At 41.3% G+C, this 16,770-nt stretch overlaps 1 protein-coding gene across 1 annotated transcript in view; it reads left to right on the forward strand.

Annotated features, from left to right (window-relative positions):
* The window catches only part of LOC118336255 (protein argonaute-1), a 19,557-nt gene extending 3,163 nt beyond the window's left edge, over positions 1-16,394 (forward strand). Inside the window, exons 2-19 of the mRNA XM_035672859.1 lie at positions 767-953; positions 3,616-3,736; positions 4,364-4,545; positions 5,171-5,307; positions 5,636-5,770; positions 6,084-6,171; positions 7,250-7,397; positions 7,543-7,662; positions 7,782-7,904; positions 8,073-8,206; positions 8,522-8,706; positions 8,922-9,081; positions 9,503-9,593; positions 12,570-12,764; positions 12,859-12,993; positions 13,114-13,215; positions 13,353-13,552; positions 13,677-16,394. Of these exons, the coding sequence (XP_035528752.1) occupies positions 767-953; positions 3,616-3,736; positions 4,364-4,545; positions 5,171-5,307; positions 5,636-5,770; positions 6,084-6,171; positions 7,250-7,397; positions 7,543-7,662; positions 7,782-7,904; positions 8,073-8,206; positions 8,522-8,706; positions 8,922-9,081; positions 9,503-9,593; positions 12,570-12,764; positions 12,859-12,993; positions 13,114-13,215; positions 13,353-13,552; positions 13,677-13,785 (2,552 nt within the window). The 3' untranslated portion in view covers positions 13,786-16,394. The remainder of the gene's footprint in view (positions 1-766; positions 954-3,615; positions 3,737-4,363; positions 4,546-5,170; positions 5,308-5,635; positions 5,771-6,083; positions 6,172-7,249; positions 7,398-7,542; positions 7,663-7,781; positions 7,905-8,072; positions 8,207-8,521; positions 8,707-8,921; positions 9,082-9,502; positions 9,594-12,569; positions 12,765-12,858; positions 12,994-13,113; positions 13,216-13,352; positions 13,553-13,676) is intronic.
* The last annotated feature ends 376 nt before the right edge of the window (positions 16,395-16,770 follow it).

Below are 16,770 nucleotides of genomic sequence, written 5' to 3' on the forward strand. Positions count from 1 at the left end.
AAGCTGGAACCAGCAGATGTTTGATAAATGGCTTAAACCATCAATCTGTTATTATAACTGTTGGTGATCTGTTGAGGAGGGGTGTGTCAGAAACACAAGTTCATTTGATAAATGAATGGGAGCTGAATTACAAACATCTTCACTACACTTTGCTATACATAAAGAAGTATTTTTTCTAATCTATTCCTTTTCTTCCTCCACCATTATTTCTTATCCCCCCCCCCCTTCTCTCCCTTGTTCATCCTCATTTGACCTAATCCGGTTGTTCATTCTCCTCTTCTTTATGCCTTGTCAATATCCTCCTCCATCACCCTTTATCTTACCACATATATAACATATTCTCTCCCCTTCCCTGGCCCCATATGCCCCATTTTGCTGCTAACCTGTTCCATTCTCTTTGTTTCTCTCTTTTCCTATCTTCCCTCTCCCCATTCCCATCTTCCTGTTTCTGCCCCTTACTTTGGTTTCCACCCACCATGTCCTCTTGGCCTCTGCCTACGCTTCCTTCCCGACTTTTACCCACATTTCTCGCCCTCTTTGCCCTGTCCTCTGCTGCTCGCAACCACTTCCTTTGCCACCTCCTCACTTAACTGTTCATCTCTTGTGTGCCTGCTTTTCCTCTGCCCTTTCTTTGCTTTGACCTCTTCTTTTTCCGTTCCCGCTCTTTTCGTACATCCTTTTTCTTCATTCCTCCCCTCTTTGCTCTGAACCTCCTCCCCTCTGTCACCTGTCCTTGTCGATGGCTCCCTATCCGCTGTCTGTCCAGTGCCCATGGGGGCCTTCCCCCCACCCCTGCAGCAGGTGTTCCATGCCCCCCGCCGGCCAGGCATGGGTACCGTGGGCAAGCCCATCAAGCTGCTGGCCAACTACTTCGAGGTGGAGATCCCAAAGATGGACGTCTATCACTATGAGGTGGACATCAAGCCCGACAAGTGCCCACGGAGAGTCAACAGGTAATAAGATGTAAAGACTGTGGTTACATCTTCATCTGATAACAGTCACAGCGTGCCTTGTATTTCTTGTCTGTGATGTCCCGAATTAATCTGAAGCATCAGTACTTGTCAGTTGTCATGTGTCATAAATGGTTATTAATGTGTGGCAGCACAGCAAGCGCTTTAAGAAGTCAACAAGCAGCTGAAATGTCTGCAGTGTGGAACAGTTTGAAATTGGGTAATGAAAGCCCCAACAGTCACTTGTAATCACTGTGTTGTCTTTCAGGAGACAGCAGTAACAGTCACTTTAAACATTTGCTGCTGAAATTTAAATGCAATTCTTTGCAACAGCTATTTATTTATTTTTACAGGTTGATTGCCATGTTTCTGTGTGGGGGCCGGAAATAATAAAAAAAAACCCACACACAACCTTTACCATGCTTTATGATTGCACCATGCAGTGCTGTTACCTAAGAGAACAGATATTTGATTAGGATGCAGTATAAGTAGACATTTTGTTACATATTTCTCAATTATGAGGCAAAAAACCTGAACCTCATGACCTGTTTCTGATATTTTTAGCCGATGAAACATATTTTCCAAACTTCAGATTACCTTATTCTTTGGCTTTATATTGAAGGCAGTGCCTCTGTGAAAATAATACCTAGTGTGACTCCTCGTCAGGCCTCGAAGAGCATAAAGCAATGTGAGAAAAGTCCCAGAATCTGTGCATAATCAGACAAAAACCGAACACTAAGTATGCATTTTCAGATCACATTAAGCAATAGGAGGCCTTCCCTCTCTGCAGTAGCTGTGCTAGAGTGACCGGAGCGGACAGATGGTGGAGTCAAAAGTGAATCTAACTCAACTGACCCTTTCACCTTGGCTGGTGTTTATACGTGCTTGAAGAAGCCCTTTTTACTGGATGGTTGAACCATTTGCTGTCTAATGCAGGTTAGATAAAAATGGTTGTGTCAATTAGATGAAGTCACTAATATGAGGGAGGATCCTAAAGATATCATTGGATAGAATATATGCCAGTCTATCATTCAGGAGCAGAAATAGGCATCTATTGCCCGCATCAGTATTCTGTTTATGGTGAAGAGAGTGAAGAGTCCTCTTTTGGTTCACTCAATAAATATACAGGCTAATATGGATTGCTGTGTGAGTTGCTATGTGTTTCATTCAATACTTTTTTTTTAATGGAGCCTAGACAGTTGATTGTGGCCCCATCCAGATACTCTTTTCAGCTGTGACGAATTAGAAACAAAAAAGAGCTGCCATGATTGTGATTTATCACGTTTATTACTATAATCCAAGCATCAAACTGCACATAAACATAAATTATGAAATTCAGAGAGGGGGTTGTGCTGTCTGTCCGTCTTGTCATGGCTCTCCAGAGAGGCAATTCCTTTAAAAAAAGGACTGTCTTGTCTGCCTTTCAGGGGAAATGGCAACACGCCACACATACATATGTGTCATCATGTTTTATCCTTCTATAATGGCATGAGTGCCATTTTCTTGCCCCCTTTCCCTACTCGGCTTTCCATTCCAGACTAAAACTGTAGTGTCACACACAACAGGATACGATTAGCTATCACGTCCCACAGTTGTCCTTTTGTGTGGAGTCATGTGTCAGGTATCAGGGACAGGCTATAAGCAGAAATATAAAATATATGTATATATAGGCTAACATTGTTTCTTGTCAGTTTCCTGGCACTAGCCCGATCTGTATCTCTTACAGTATGGCTTACTTCTAGCCTTGAGCCTCTGGGTAATCATCAATAATCGTTTTGAAGGAAACGGTGTAACTGTCTTTCAATCTAAAAAACATTCATATTTATTGTGTGTTCATTGAATCATCGGGCAGCCATTATTGTTTACAATGTTATTTGTGCAGTCTGAATGAATTAGCTATTTGTTTGTACATGTTTTCCCAAGACCATCAAATTCATTTTCTTGAAGGAATAACGTATATATAATACATAATATATACATATAATATATATTTCTTGTTTATTCAAATAGCTTGAACCCAACACTAGTGTCCTCATATTAATGATTAATCAAACAATCTTGTATTTCTGATCTCAGCAGAAAGACGAGGTTGTGGAGAGTCATTGAGCTTTTGTTGTCTTCCTAATTAAGGATGTGAACAGAAACAGAAACAAATGAACAAATCAGTAATCTATTTGTAGTTAGACGGTTGTGAGTTGTTTGCTCAGAAATATTATAGAAGAATCCTTGAAAATTGCATGCATCAGTACCCCCATCTCTAACATTCAGAGAGGGTCTCTGAGCATCGGCCTCTTTTGCTTTTAGGGTTCAGGACAAAGGTTCCAAGAAGGCATGCAAAGGTCAAGCCCTTTGACCTTTTCTTTTCAGAACAAATCCTCATCCCCCACTCTTATATGAAGGCCAAGGCACCGTGCATTGAAATGTGGCCCCCCGCCCGCACCCTCACTCTTTTTGTCCTCGCCTCTCCCTCTGTGACCATGAAATATTGCACCAGCAGCTGTATCCTGCTTGATCAATATTCTATCATCTTGAGAGCCGCTTCCCCCTCCTGATCACAATAGAGCATCCTGATCAGGCGATGGGTTTAATTGGTAGAGGAGGGTCTTTCCTTTTGTTTCTGGTGCTTGTTAATCCCATATTGTGTTTTTGCGTGTGCTTCCTACAGGGAGGTGGTGGAATACATGGTGCAACACTTCAAGCCCCAGCTCTTTGGCGACAGGAAGCCAGTGTATGACGGGAAGAAGAACATCTACACGGTGCTAGCACTTCCTATTGGGAGTGAGAAGGTAGATGTTTGAAGTGGTTATGCCTTACACTGTTACACCCTGTCATAATCAGCAATTCTTTTTTTAACAGGGAACAATAAAGTCAACCATAAGCCCCAAATTACACTATTTCTCTAGGGAAGGAAAAACACTGTAAAGCAGGCAATATTTTATGTTTTTTATCTCTATCTTTATTATGTTTCATAAAATATGTCTATCCCAGTGTTCACAAACACTTTTATGGAACACTTTTACTGTCTGGTTGGAGACTTCTAGGTTTAATGTATGCATGTATCTTAAAACATTTTCTTGCTTAGAGTTAGACACGAAGATCAGCACCATTCTTTTATCAGCCAGTTTGCTAACATTATCATAAATACTGGAAATGGGGAGATATCTAGCCTGGCTCTGTCCAAAGGGGTCTCCACTGGTCATGTGGCAACCTCATGGTGATGGCAAGACTATGGGTAGTCAAAAATCAAAAGCATGCATGCTCATTGTAGGTGATGTGTGGTAGGCAAGGTGTTTTTGAACCACCTTAATTTAAAATACCTTCTTGAATAACGAATCCTGTATCAAGTAGGGTTTCCCGCCTTGTTCTTTACCTCTCCTCTCCTTTTCTGTCCTTTCTGTCCTCTATTTCTCCAGGTGGATTTTGAGGTAACCATCCCAGGTGAGGGTAAGGACCGAATCTTCAAGGTGTCCATCCGTTGGCTGGCCAAGGTGTCATGGCGCCTGCTGCAGGAGACTCTGGTCAGCGGCCGTCTGCAGGTCCCCCTCGACTCGGTTCAAGCCCTGGATGTGGCCATGCGCCACCTGGCCTCTATGAGGTACACTGTAATAACCCCTTCTCTTAGTTACACCAGACACAGACACACACATACTGCAAAACCACTGTTCCTGTCAAATTCTCTGAGAGCTATATGCCTGTACTTAAAAGGAGAATGGAAAGTCGTGTTTTTTGCCAAGTCAATTTTTTTTGTTGTTGATATTATACCCGTGCAGCCTCGCGAGGTCGGTTGTTCCATTCACTTGCATCAAACCATCCATAGCTCCAGGGTTCAGAGTCACTAAACAAAAGATGCTTGTTAGCTGAGACGTGTGTGAAAGTGTCCACCGAATAATGCTGAGAAGGGGAATAATGATAACTTGCTTGAGGACTTGACCTGAAAATGGTCAAAAAGTCCTTAAGCCAGAGATGTTTGTGGAAAAAGTAGTTAGTTCAGTGATAATGTTTCAGAAAAAGCTCTCTTCCTTATATCTCCCATTTTGGTGTTTTTCCATTCAAGTTCTTATTTTTTCTATTGGTAGAATACAAAGAGTTGACTTATTCTGAAACTTCCTACATGAGACGACAACTTTACTGGACATGAAGTCACGCTGAGGTCATGCTTTGAATTCAGTTAAGTCATTTTGCACATTCATAATTTTCACCTTCCCACCTCCTCCAATTAGGTACACTCCAGTGGGCCGTTCATTTTTCTCCCCACCTGAAGGCTACTACCACCCACTGGGTGGGGGGAGGGAAGTCTGGTTTGGCTTCCACCAGTCTGTGCGCCCCGCCATGTGGAAGATGATGCTTAACATTGATGGTGAGTCACTGAAGAGTGTGCCTCGTCAGTCAGTGATCTCATTGCTTTTTACTGACTTTGCATGACTGAACAGAAACAAATGCTGATAAGTAAAATTGACTCCAGGACCAAAGAGGATTTGAACCACCAATCATGATTTATAATAATGATATCATAAATATATCCAGCTGCTCTCCTTTCTGTTGGCTGCTTTAATTTGACCTTTTTATTTTAACATTAATTTGGCTCTGATGAATGCCTTTTAATGACGAAAGTTATGGACATCCATGTACCTTTTTGTTGCTCTTCTCTGTCTCCTATGGACTTATTGCTCTCTGTCTCCCTCTAGTGTCTGCTACGGCCTTCTACAAAGCCCAGCCTGTAATTGAGTTCATGTGTGAGGTTTTGGACATTCGCAATATCGATGAGCAGCCCAAGACTCTCACTGACTCGCAAAGGGTCCGCTTCACCAAGGAGATTAAAGGTGAGCTACTGGCCGGTGAGGAAACACACCGTCATAAGCCTTCAGCAAGAAAATACATTTACGCCTTCATGCCCCATCTAAAGATTATTTTATCACTTTACAACTGGTAGATACATTACAAAACCCTTCCAAGACCTTATACATAAGTTACTGCCACTTTTTATCCGTGACATTTCCCTTTTAACTTACTTGTGGTGCGTTGTTATTTCACGAGAAGCTCTTTTAATTGAATTTGCTTATAGTGATAATGTCAGTCTTTGTGTGTCTGTTTGTCTTAATGCTTGTGTACCCCATTTATTGATGGCATTACCAGGCCTGAAAGTGGAGGTGACCCACTGTGGCCAAATGAAGAGGAAGTATCGTGTATGCAATGTCACCCGACGACCCGCCAGCCACCAGACGTAAGTATGCAGACAGCATTAAATTGCATTATTTTACATTCATTTGGTAGATGCTTTTGTAAGTGACTTACAATAAGCAACCAACCATATGTATGATGGCTATGGACAAATTTGCCATATGAAATTAGATAATCTAAGTTTGCCATTGAGTTTAATAGCTAGTTTCAACCAAATAGTGCTGAGGTGGTATTAAGGAGCCACAGGAAAAAAAAAAAGTAAGTAAACTATGAACTAGAAATTCCCCTTTGCGCATTCCAGTTTGTGTTTCCACTGCATCTGAAGAACAGCGAAGATGAGGCAAATTACATCAGTGACAGATTAAAAAACTGTGGTGGAATTTGAAATACATTTTTCACACATGAGGAAACAATAAGATTCACCTTGTTCTTCTCTGTAGTTACTGTTGCATGATTCTGATGGTTAAATAAATGAATTAAAAGGAGACAGTGTTTCATGGTTATTTATTTTTCTTAAACATTTTGTCTCCCTTGTTCACACTCATTGTTTCTTCACTGCCACTCCCTCTTTCTCATCCACTTACTAGCCCTCTCGACCTCTGTCTCTCATTATCTGAGTCATTTTTGGCAATTCTCCTAGAGGAACTATAATAATCCCTAGCTGAAAGCTAGGTCCTGACTTCCTCAAAAGATTCCTGGTCCCCTGGCAAAGTTTATATGTTGGAAAGGCCCCATTATATTGTAATAAAAGGTCCTCTTATATAAACAAGTATTAGTATCGGTATTTCATCTAAAATTATTTATTTATAAATGTTGAAATACTATTTGGTAAATTGTTTCACAGATTAGACGTTGGGTTAAAAAATGGAAACAAACATTCTGTTTAACCACCTTTTTAATACATAACTTGTGATTGTCATTACTATTAACATTTAACATCAACCTGCATGAGTCAGCAGATCAGGAGGTGGCCAGTGATGCATTGTGATGACGATGACATTTGTCACTGATGTGCCATACACTCATGACCATGCAGGGGTGCATCGACTAACAACAAAGGCAACTTCTTCATACTTTTACCAGATCATACAAAAGTTCACGTGTCTTGTCTTTTCTACCAGGTTTCCCCTCCAGCTCGAAAGTGGGCAGACAGTAGAATGTACAGTGGCCCAGTACTTCAAGCAGAAGTACAACCTGCAGCTAAAATACCCCCACCTACCCTGTCTACAGGTGGGACAGGAGCAGAAGCACACCTACCTGCCCCTGGAGGTGAGGAAGAGTACAGGGACGATTTAACTGTGATACAATAACTGAGTTAATTCAAAGACTGAACCAATTAAAAGTGTTGATATCTAACAACAATGTACAGTGACCAATGTTTACCACCCAGTGACTGTGGATTTACTCGTTCCAGGTGTGTAACATTGTAGCAGGTCAACGATGCATCAAGAAACTGACTGATAATCAGACCTCCACTATGATCAAAGCCACAGCTCGCTCTGCACCCGACAGACAAGAGGAGATCAGCAGGCTGGTGAGTTTTAAAGACAATTCGTGGGCGGAGGTAACACAACGGATGAAACGACAAGTGTATAGGATACAGTACTATACACTCTGTGATTACTGTGAGATAATGATGAATGCCCTTCACAGATGAAGAACGCAAACTTCAACCTGGACCCGTACATCCAGGAGTTTGGAATCAAGGTGAAAGATGACATGGCTGAGGTGACGGGCAGGGTGCTTCCAGCCCCAATCCTGCAGTATGGAGGACGGGTAATTTTATTTATTTATTTATTTTAATCAGTTTTTGGAGAGTCTGGAACTAGAAAGACAAAACTCTATCAGTTGCATTTTTCACTAACACAGTAGTTGAAATATTTTTTTTGTAGATATGACCTGATTTGGTTTAAACTTTATCTCCTCTGGTCCTCTCTTCCACAGAACCGTGCCATAGCTACCCCAAACCAGGGAGTGTGGGACATGAGGGGGAAGCAGTTTTATAATGGGATTGAGATCAAAGTGTGGGCGATTGCCTGCTTTGCCCCCCAGAAACAGTGCAGAGAAGAGGTGCTCAAGTAAGTACTAATGAGTAGTAACAGAGAAAATCCATTTTTGGGGGGAATTAAATCGTTTTCTAGTCTTTGGCTGTTGTGCATTTGATAGTGGTAAGCCATTATTAGAGCCACTTTTAATTTAGCTGCTAGCAAGAGAAACAAATGTGCCCCCAGAATGCCATATTTAGCCCACATTCTGTATCTCTTTGTTGATTTATTCCTTTATAATATAATGAATAATATTTCCCAATGATAGGGCCTGGATACAATGCAGTACAAAATATGAGAAACCTTGGCCTTTAGCTTGCTGAATTTTGTCTCAACTACTCTTCTCAGGAACTTCACAGACCAGCTGCGTAAAATCTCTAAGGATGCTGGGATGCCCATTCAGGGACAGCCATGCTTCTGTAAATATGCCCAGGGAGCAGACAGCGTGGAGCCCATGTTCAGACACCTGAAGAACACCTACTCTGGACTGCAGCTCATCATCGTCATCCTGCCAGGAAAAACTCCTGTCTATGGTGGGCTATCTTAGTTGTCTTAGATATGTTTATGTCTGTTAAGAAAAAGGTGTCTAAAATTGTCATCAAACCACAAAACCATCTAAGGACATATTCTGCTGTTAAATCATCATCAGCAAGACTAGTTGCTGATAAATGGAACTTCGCAAAATGCGACCTCAGTCCTTTAGCATCGTGCTGTTCTGAATGTCCCATTTCCAAACTGTCCCCTGTAGCGGAGGTAAAGCGTGTGGGAGACACCCTCTTGGGCATGGCCACACAATGTGTCCAGGTGAAGAACGTGGTGAAGACGTCACCTCAGACCCTCTCCAACCTCTGCCTCAAGATCAATGTGAAGCTGGGAGGCATCAACAACATCCTGGTCCCTCACCAACGGTGAGCATTTGTTTAGGCTGCCTTTAAATTAGTTGTACACATTTATTGCAACAACAGTGAGAATTTTAACATTATTTATGTCACAAATAAACAGGTGTTGATACAAGAGTGCATCCTTATGGTGTATATTACTGGTAAACCATAGGATTATACTCATATTGTATTCCTGCCATAATAACACCCAAGATGCAAGTGTTGTCCTACTTGGGCTCCTTATTAAAAGTTTATTTGATCTCCTGTTGCAACAATTTACATGTTAAAATTAGTTAAAGTTCTGATGCCAACAAAGTCCAGCTGGACTACATACTGTATATTGACCCATCTAAACTTGTGATGATAATAAAATGCCGAAAAAGTATCCTTGCACACTGCCTTCATGAGCTAGTTTAATTTGCATCTCCTCTTCCAATCGCTCCCTCAGGTCAGCAGTGTTTCAGCAGCCGGTTATCTTCCTGGGAGCAGATGTCACACACCCCCCTGCTGGAGATGGCAAGAAGCCCTCCATTACTGCTGTAAGTCTCAGACATAACGCCTTCATTAGGCAGCACAAGCTGACCTTGAATACAATCTCAGGAAAAGGAAGGGATTGTGCAACTACTGCAAGTCACATAAAGTCAGGGCGTGCAGGTTAAGCCCATGTGTGGGGGGACACTGAATTGCTTTTGGCTCTGATAACTTGTGATGAGCATTTCCCGTTATTTCTAAATGATTACTTAATTATTGAAAATGAAGTCCAGGTTATTTGAAACAAACAACATTTGACATTATCCATTGGTTTATGAAGGGGTGTTTTAAAAACTGCGTTTGGGTTTGTGGTTTATTGCTATCTATATCAGGTACTGGAGCCAGAAAATGAAGACTTTGGTCTAAGGGGACAGGCTGAAAGAGACTCGTTTCTTGTTTTGTTATAGTATAACTCTAAAACTGCCACCAAGACACACATTAGGAGAATTCAGCTTTTGAGACCAACTTTTTTTATTGTACATTAGTACAGTCATTAAGTCAGCATTTATATTAGTGGCGATAATAAGAAGAACAGCAGCTTAAAGCAGTGGTTCTCAACCGTTTAGAGTCGCAACCCCCCAGAATAATTGGGTTGGTGTCCTGACCCCCTAGTTTGAGAACCACTGGCTTAAAGGGGAACTTGGCAAGCCATTTCAATTCGCTGGTTTTTTCACCTTTTGTAATTTGCATGTTTCTCCCAACAGCTTCACCCTAAGCAGCTCTGGGATGTGTATTTCAACAACACGTCGTAAAAATTCACTTGCGGCACCCTCCCTCCCCTCTTTCTACCGCTGCCTGATGGCTTCTTTTCCCGGGCCAACTTTTTTTGTGTGGAGCCATATCTACCTGAGGTGGGTAATAAACATCTAACTAACCGTTATTGAGGCAGGCGCGTGCGTTTATGTGCGAATTGCCCGTGAACCAGTCGTAGCTCGCGTCCGTTTCGCTCCTCGGCGATACTTCCTATTTCCAATGTTACTGGGACGGGTAGTCCCAAAGTTGCTAAGGTTGCTTTTCCGCTGGGGTCCGCCTGAGGGGGGGCTGGGGGGGTACCATTTTCACCGGAACAGGCCAATTTAACCATCCAAATGATTTCTAAACGGGTTTATTAAGCTGAAAAAGTTGCCAAGTTCCCCTTTAAAGGACCAGTGTGTTTGATTTAGTGTCATTTAGTGGTGAAATTGTAGATTGCAACCATTTGAATACAGCTCAGAAAAAGGCTAAATATTAGATGGAATATTATATTATATTAAATTTCTGTCAATAGATCTTCCTAAATGTTACACACTGACCCTTTAAGGCATTTAGCTACCACTACCACGTTCGGTCCACTGCTGCTGGATGTGTTGGACACAGCAGCACCAAATACAGTAGCTCTGTGTCAGCTCTAATACACAGATGGTGGACCGGGTGGGAATAGTTGCCTTTTAAGAATAGTGGATGGTTGCCAACACAGACATTTCAACCTTGGTTTTTTTCATTTCTTTTCCAAAGCCATAAAAACTTTTTCGTTATCTATTTAAGTATATAGATAATGTGAAAATTACACACTTATTGCCACAGCGTAGTGTCTCTGATGGCCGTCCAGATGCTAAGTTGGCAAGAGCACTCCTTTTTTTTAATAGGCAAATAAAAAAAAAACGACAAGGACATGTAAATAATGCAAATGACCTCAAGATGTCATAGAAAAGCAAATGCACATGGTTGTGGTTGCTTAGTAACATCAAGTCATGGGTCATGGCGCTGCAATGCTGCTAAGAGAAGAATCCCACAGCCATAAATAGTTTGTTTGCTGCTGAAGCACTTTCACACCTTTTTTTTAATATTTAACACAGATGTTAAGTTATTTAGAACACTACAGCAAATGTTATTACATTCATTACATGCGAGTTAGTTTGACTGTTCTGGGAACATGAATGCACAGTAAAAATGGGGAAGTACTGTTATGTTGTTGTTTTTTTTGGGTAGATGAGATGAATTCATCACCCTGTGGTGGGCATCTGTAAAGTTATTTTGGCATTTTCATTAAAATCATTAGTTGTAGCTGTTTATTTATATGTATTGTATTGTGTACTCTCACTCTTACCAAACAATTTAGCTTGAAGAGCTGTTGAAGAATTTTGGCTGATCAGAACATTTCACCAACACGACATAATAAAATCAGTAGTAAATGCCCAGACACACCCTGATTTAAAAGTCCATTTTATGAGAAACATCTGCAGTCAATCTGACTTTTCGTTTAAACTCGGATACACAATAAATGGGCCTGAACAAAGAAAAAAAAGTAGTAAGAGAGGAGTTACTGAGGGATGAAGGGAAACAAATGGCTCATCACTGACTCACGTTCAAAAAGGAAATGACGTCAACCCTCGTTCGCCAGTCGTCTGCCCTTGACCTCAGCTCGGCTGTGGTTGGCTGTGTTGTTGCCTAGCAATTATGACAAACGCTTGAGTCACGCACAGAGAGGATGGGAGAGGAGAGTGCGTCTGTCTTGATCCTCCTGACTGAGGAGAAAACTGGTGAAAAAAAATGAAATTGTAGTGCAGTGTAAGGAATTGAGGGACTAAAAAGAAAAGATGGATGTTGAGCCTCTGATACTTCTCACTGGCAGCCTCTAGGGGATGCTAACGTATAAATATACACATCGGTACAAACGACTGACGACAGTGAAAGGACAATGAAACTGTTGCTCTGTGAATGCTGTTATTGCACGACAGATTATTTCAAGTATTTCTCATTTTTATACTCTCTGTTTTACTACTGTTTAGTTCTTTTCTTTTTTTAGTTTTTTTTGTCTGTGTAAATATAATATTCTAAATGCAGCAAATTAATACGTAACAAAAATGTAAGTAGAATAGGACAGATGTTCTGATTTAAAATCTGGAGAACAATGTTACAACTATTGCGTAGATTTGCATAGAAGTGAAAAATCTTGCAAACGTTTGGCATAATGTGTTGTAATCCCTTCCTCCCCTGTCTTCCAGGTGGTAGGCAGTATGGATGCTCATCCCAGCAGATACTGTGCCACAGTGCGTGTCCAGAGACCCAGGCAGGAGATCATTGAAGATTTGTCTTACATGGTTCGGGAACTGCTCATTCAGTTCTACAAATCGACCCGGTTCAAGCCCACCAGGATCATTTTCTACAGAGATGGAGTTCCCGAGGGACAGTTGCCGCAGGTAATTGGGGCGTCATGGTAGTTGAAACTGATGAGTTCTTTGTATATTTCACTTCATTTTATAGTGCATCAATGAACAATGTTCTTTTGTGTAGATTCTCCACTACGAGCTCCTGGCCATCAGAGATGCATGTATCAAGTTGGAGAAAGACTATCAGCCAGGCATCACCTATATTGTGGTGCAGAAACGCCACCACACACGCCTCTTCTGTGCTGACAAGTCTGAAAGGGTGAGCTTTTCTATTTTCTTACAAAAAATTAATTAAGAAAAAAAATGACACTTACATGATTATTTTTACATGTATTTTCCATAATGTACATAAATGCCATCTTGTGTTTCCTTTTGATAGATTGGGAAGAGTGGGAATATTCCTGCAGGGACTACAGTGGACACCAGCATCACTCATCCCTTTGAGTTTGACTTCTACCTGTGTAGCCATGCAGGCATACAGGTAATGATAGAAACAGAATGTCTTTGTGCAGTGTAATTTAAGTTGTAGATTATAATAAGACTGTTTGGACTGATACATAGCCGTTTTCTGCATATATCTTTCTTCTCTCATTGTAATTGCCTTCTCTTTGTGTCCAGGGTACTAGCCGGCCGTCTCATTACTACGTCTTATGGGACGACAATCGTTTCACAGCTGATGAGTTGCAGATTCTAACTTACCAGTTGTGCCACACTTATGTGCGCTGTACCCGCTCAGTCTCCATCCCTGCGCCAGCCTACTATGCTCGTCTTGTGGCCTTCCGTGCCCGCTACCATCTGGTGGATAAAGAACATGACAGGTTAGTGTGGTTATGAAAGATAAAACACAGAGTTTCTCAAACTTTGACTCCGTCTCTGGTTATTTCATTATTGTGTCACTGATCACTTGTTCTGAAAACTTCTCTTCCTGTCGTCTCTCCGCAGTGGAGAGGGCAGCCATGTGTCTGGTCAGAGTAACGGTCGGGACCCCCAGGCGCTGGCTAAAGCAGTTCAGATTCACCACGACACCCTGAGGACCATGTACTTCGCCTGAGCTACACCAATCACCACCATTGATCCCTCCCACCTCATTTCTACCTGAGTGGGCACACAGCCCACCACCACCACCACCTCATCCCCATCCCTTATTCCCAACGACTGCCCACCACACATACTCCACAGACCTGCCAGTCATTCACCCAAATCCAAGAAAACCTAAGGCCCTTCACCTGTAAAACACAGGCAGACTCTACAGCCTCATGCACTCAAAAGGTTATGAATATTATTATTATTGTCATTTTATTGTTTTTACTTTACCAGGACTATTGCTCTTTATGTTGAACTTTTAAAAACTTGGGTATTATTATGTAATTGTATTGTACGCTACCTTCACGATCCTGTGTATGTAAGTATGCAATACGGATGGGAGGGAAAATAGGTGATAATAAGAAAAGAGAAAAAACAAAATCACAAAAAACTTTTTTAACTGCCACCACGATGCTGCCTCTTTACCCATCCGAATGCAGGATGCCAGTGTTTCCAAGCCCCCTTAAATAAAGGGGGATCCTCTAGAGGGGTGGTACTGGGCACGCACACTTACATGTATCATTTTAACGTTGTCATGAACTACATTCATGGTTTTTAATGTTTTTGAATAATGTTATTTTTTAAAACAGCTTTGAGGAGTCTGAGGTTTGGTACATTAGCACTTAGTGTTAGCATGTAGGTGCCACCAGTCCTGCACATACGAGTTTGTTAGAACTAGGAGGCTAGCCCTCTGGTCTTTATATTAGCAGACAGAAAGAGCAGGTGTAGCATATCGTAGATACAGGAGAGAAGACCTGCCGCACTCTCTGTGCTGGTTGGCCAGTCCCTTAGAGATTTAGCCTATAGAGGCAAGCTTAGCATAACAATAGAGGGACCATTTGCATAGAGTGTATCGAATATACTTGCACCCCGTGCACCTAAACCAGCATTATTAACCAGCCAAAAGTGATGCCAACCAATAGAAAATGGGCAAATAAAACAGGAAGATAATCTTTTATTTCTGTATTGCTCTTTTAAGATTTACGAGGCACTTTTTTTTTTTGTTTTTTTTATTTACTTATTGATTTATTTTACTTCAAAATGGGGAGACTTGTCTGTCCTGAGGCTTGACACAGACTACTTTTTTTGAAGTTTTCACACCCGCACTCGCATAGCTTTCAGAACAAAGAGGTAACTAAGGCAATAGGCAAGGTCAACACTCCTCTGTAGATTTGAATGCAGGCAAATATAAAGTCTGTGATCACTTAAGTGCTGCAAAGCTGAACTCTCATTCAGCAATTGACCTTGCTCCGATCATTCCGACATTCATCAGTGCGCTCCAAACTTCCACCCACGCACTTCTTTACATACCTGTACACACCTATCCCCATTCTTACACACAGCTCTTCCCTCTGCAGGCATTTACAACTCATAGCCTGGACCGCAGAAGCACACACAGCCCTCTAAGTCTCTTTCTTAGCATGTAGACCAACCTCTTCAAATGCACTTGTTCCCCTTATTTCCCTCCAAGCCAAACTTTCACTCATCAACCTTTCCATCATCACCGTCTATTCTCATTTTTAACATGAAACACCTGCAGCGTCCGCTGCCCCAATCCCCTAGCTTGTGTTAGCCAATCCCCATTGGTGCTCTGTGTGCATGGGCGGCACAGATAGGGGATTGCTACATTGGACAGGGTGGGCCACTATTATTACTACTTAATATGCCCAGCCTTTTACATTTAGTCACTTTCTGGATTTATGAAAAAAAAAAATGCATGTAATTATTTTTTATGACTGGATATTCTGAGCCACCTTACTTTGGTTTCCTTAGCGGTAGGAGCCTCGCGCTCGCCACTGCCTGTCAGTCGTTTTGCCTCGATTGTGTAATGGTTATAAAGACTGCTTTTTTCCTTTGTCATTATTATTATTATGAATATTGTGACTAGTGTCAGAGTGTATCCTCGAGAGGGCACTGTGGAGACGGTCTCAAAATTCCACCTCAGTTGCCCTTTAAGCGCCTCAAATCTTGTCTGATGGTCAGAGCCCCTTTGAGCTGAAAGGGATCAAAAGATAAGAGATCAGATGAGTTTGATTTTTAAATCATGTTTATTAACTTGCATAATCAATATGCCTTTGTACACCGTTTTACTGATCCTTCATTGTGTCCAAGGTGATTTGTATATATAAATATATAATATTAACCTGTTATGTATTTTGGCTCACCAGTTGCCGGGCCTTTCACAGTTGGGGTCAGTGTTCTTTCCCTTATTCTGTGCTTAAAAGAAAACTTAAAAAAAAAATCAGTTTGGGGGCATTTCCTAGCACCACTGAAACCAGATGCAGTTCTTCACTCACTGAAGCCACAAAGCACCTTGCAAATGGGGGGAGACGAAATGGCAGTCACCCTGGAAAATGCATCATGTGGACACCGGAGAGTCCACTCCTCTCCACACAGCCTCACTGTCTGACTAAGCAATATTGAAGCCACTGATCAAGAACAGTCCTTGTCATAGCACTTCCCAATAGATTTGAATGAAAGGACATGGAAGCATATTCTTTTGGCTCTGTATGTGATAGTATGGGAACTCTGTTGGGGCGGGTTATTTTTTAAAGAAAATAAAATTGTTTTTTATTACGCCTGTTGTGTGTGTGTGTGTTTTTTTTTTTTTTAATACTGTATGTATTGTTCACTTGGATTGGATATTAGTTTATTCTCTCAAAGACTATAATGATAAAGTCAAGAAAATAACATGTTCACACATTTTATACTACATAACATAACACAAATTATTTATTTACACAGTTATTCATCAGAATCACTTTAATAATCCCAGGGGGAAATTATTTTTGTTACAAGACTCCAGATATACAAACAACATATACAAGCAACATCTATTAAGAACAAAATATAAATATATATAAAACTATATAAAAGATCAAATTCATGGGTGCAGATCCTGGGGGAATTTCTAGAAAACATGTATTGTCCCCCCCCAATAAAAATACCCTAA

Source organism: Morone saxatilis, unplaced genomic scaffold (genome assembly GCF_004916995.1).
Source record: "Morone saxatilis isolate NCDOM2014 unplaced genomic scaffold, NCSU_SB_2.0 Contig24, whole genome shotgun sequence".
Lineage (NCBI taxonomy): Eukaryota > Metazoa > Chordata > Actinopteri > Moronidae > Morone > Morone saxatilis.